At 53.3% G+C, this 3337-nt stretch overlaps 1 protein-coding gene across 1 annotated transcript; it reads right to left on the reverse strand.

Moving 5' to 3' along the window:
• Positions 1–1062: 1062 nt before the first annotated feature.
• On the reverse strand, positions 1063–3328 carry HES4 (hes family bHLH transcription factor 4). The gene is given in 6 exon segments (XM_006018803.3): positions 1063–1551; positions 1553–1632; positions 1635–2072; positions 2314–2401; positions 2536–2631; positions 3000–3328. Coding segments are annotated over 6 exon segments (879 nt in total). The 5' UTR covers positions 3108–3328; the 3' UTR covers positions 1063–1482.
• Between the last annotated feature and the right edge of the window lie 9 nt (positions 3329–3337).

A 3337-nucleotide genomic window follows, 5' to 3' on the forward strand; every position in this document is an offset into this window, starting at 1 on the left:
TAAAGGAATGCGCTTGCTGAAGGGATGAGTGAAACAAGGAAGAGATGAGTTATGTCTTTAGGCCTGGCTTTTGCCTACGTTGGCTTAATTTGTCAGACAGTTCCCTTCCAGCAGGCCCTGCACCCCCACCCCAGAAGTTGGGAGTGAAGTGCACAATACGTTCCCTCCCACACTTTGCATTCATTCTTAATGGTCTTTCTGCACATCGTGGCCTTCTTAATTGGTGACAATTGGAAGTGGATAATTCTCTGCGTGCAAGGTTGCAATTGCTTCCATTTGGCTAGGATTCAAGTGCTGGGGTGAGTCATAATGGGTGGCAAAATTGTCTTTTCCTCAATTCCCCTTCTTGCTGGAGGGGAAAAAAAAAACCCACAACCCTGAATTATTCTCTTTTATGAGGTGGGCATTGTGAGGCCAGGCAATTGAATTTACAACAGCTTTGAGTATCAGAGTCTATCTGGCCCTGTCAATGAGAGTAGGGGGGAAAAAAAGACACACATTAACCCTCAGCTCTGCGTTCCCAGGCATTTCAATAGGATCCCAAACTTCCAAAAGAGCCCGCTGCATACACGATGAGACCCTTTATACCTTTTAATTACCCTCCCACACAATGGGGACAGACTCTTTTGCTTCTTTGCTAGGCAAGATAGTAACTTTTGCACTCCCCTCCCCACAACCCCCTTTAAAAAAAATATAAAGGGCGGGGGGATAAAGTTTTATAGGGGATCTTATTTCAATGAACTCCCTCGAAACAGGTAATGAGAGCAGCATGTTTCTGTGTGTAGGGAGAAGGTGCCTCATTGGATTAGTGGACCAATTTTGCAAATGAAACCCTGTTCCTTTGAAGCAGATTTTGAGAGATCTTGAGGCCCTGTTAATAGCAGCCAAACTCAGATAAGGAACATCCTTTTCATCCATCTCCTGGCTAGGCTTAGTTTAAGCGTTACGCACATTGTTCCTCACCGCTGCACAGGCTTTGCCTACACTGGCATGTCTTACCCCCATCCCCTTTTCTACCCCGCAAATGAAAAGAGGGAGAGAGTTATATTTCAAAGAGTTTATTTGTTCAAACACCTGCAACTTTTTGGAAGTCTCTGACACACACACGCACTCACACATTCATGCACACACACCCACCCACCCATCCAACCAAGATACAAACAACTTTGGCATTATTCTTCTTGCAAATATTTGATACAAAACTATTTGATTTCTTTTTAAAAAAAAAAAAAACCAAACCAAACCAAACCAAACCAAACCATGTCTTTTCCAAATAAAAGCATTTTTCAAGGAGTAAAAATAAAAGTAGAGATCCCAACCTCTGGAAACAATAAATAGAGACTTTGTACTCAAGTCCTTTTTTTTTTTTTTTCTTCCCCTTTTCTTTCTCTCTCTCTCTCAAATTTGCTTTAAAAAACCAAGCAAGGTTCCATACAACGGAACCAACCAAGACAGTTTTTGGGGGGCATTGCTTTAAGCAAGTCACCATGGTCTCCAGACGGATTCACTGCGCTCCCCAATGGGGCTCCCAGTTTGGGATACTGGAGCTAAGCTTCCCCCAAAGGATGTCAACCCCTGTACTGGGGATGCCGACGGGGTGACTGCTGTGTTCCCTGGGCCGCTGCCTCCAGACACAGGGGCATTGGCATTGGCGTAGAGGGGGATGACAGGTCCAGCGCCGGGAGGGAAAGCAGGGTTAGGGATGAGGAATGCAAACTGCCCATCCGTGGCTGGGACCAGCTGGAAGCCTCCGTAGACCTTGGGGGACAGGGCTTCGGCGGGGTTGAGTTTGCAGGGCACGGGCACCGGTCCAGCGGCAGCAGCAGCTGGGGGCAGCTGAACATGCAGAGGTTGCGCCAGATGTGCGGGCTGGCCAGCTGGCGGCGGAGGTGGGGGTGGATAATTCATAGCCACGATCTGGCCCAGGCAAGCTGAGAGATGGCTGAGCAGGCGAGTGCGCACATCCGTGTTCACCCCTTCACAGGTGGAGAGGAACCGGGTCACCTCGTTCATACACTCGTTAAATCCAGCTCGGTACTTGCCAAGGACGGTGGGGTCAGCACTCAGGGCAGCTGCAAAGGGAGAGGGCAAAGAGGGGCAAAGGTTAGCCATGGGGAAGGGTCTGCCGCCAAGCCCAGAGCCCCTCAGCAGCCTGCTGCAGGTTGCTCATTTCCTCCACTAGCTGGAACCCCCGAGGCAGCAGACGGAGGGACGCATGGCAGCATGTGCTGGCAGCAGCTGCTGTCCCGGGGGTGCTCAGCACCCACACGCCACCACTCACGCAACGCCTGGCTTCTCCCCCCTTGCGCTTACCTGTCATCTGAGCCCGCTGCAGGTTCCGCAGGTGTTTCACCGTCATCTCCAGAATGTCTGCCTTCTCCAGCTTGGAGTGTCTGGAGCTCTGGCAAAGGGGGAGCAAAGGGGGAGGTCAGGATGGGTGTCTGCCCTCCTTCCAAGCACTCCCTCTCACTCCTCTGCTCCCCCCACCCCACCTCACCACCCGGCTTCATTGCAAACCCCCAGACCTCAACTTACATCTTTTTTCAAGGCATCCAGGATGAGGGTCTTGAGCTGCCCCAGGCTCTCATTGATCCTGGCGCGGCGCCGCTTCTCCATGATAGGCTTGGAAGACTGGAGAGGAGGGAAGAAACAAGAGGGATGAGCACACTTGCTCCCATCCCTCACTTCACCGCTCCCCACGTGCATGCACGGATTCACCGGCTGGCCTCTTGCTGCCCGTGCCCGACCGATGCCCCTCACCACGCACTACCCGCCTGCCTCTCCGCCCCCATAACATCCGCGCATCCACCCCCACGCGTGATCCTCCACAGTCCAGGTGAGCTGCCCGGTGCCAGTCCCCCCCATGCCAATCCCCCTGACACTCCAGTCTCTGCCGCATTACGAGGCACGGCCAGACGCTGCCCCGTGGCACCCAGCGGGGTGCATCCGCCCCCCAAGCAGTCACCCCTCCTGCACCCTAGTGAAGAGGTGCCATTTACCTTGCGGTGCTCGCTGGCACTCTTGGGCTTGTCCGGCGTCTGGCTGGAACTAGCCGGGGCCCCTGCAATGGGAGAGGCTGTCGGTTTCTCCATGGTATCAGCGGGCATTTTTGTTTTTTGGTTTTTGGTGGCTCTTTTTAAACCCGGGGATTCAAAGCACAAGAACCTTTGCCCGATGGGATCTGGTTTGTTGGTTTTTTTGTTTTCCCCCAACTGTATCCTTTGGATCCAGCCCAGCACTGGCGCCTGGCTCTGCAATGCCCCAGCACACGCCACGCCAGGCGACCGCTTGCTTGCCTGCTGCCTCGACCTGCCGCCGCCAGGGCCGGGACCGCCGC

The sequence above is a fragment of the Alligator sinensis genome, unplaced genomic scaffold (assembly GCF_000455745.1).
Source record: "Alligator sinensis unplaced genomic scaffold, ASM45574v1 scaffold569_1, whole genome shotgun sequence".
In the NCBI taxonomy this organism is placed as follows: domain Eukaryota; kingdom Metazoa; phylum Chordata; order Crocodylia; family Alligatoridae; genus Alligator; species Alligator sinensis.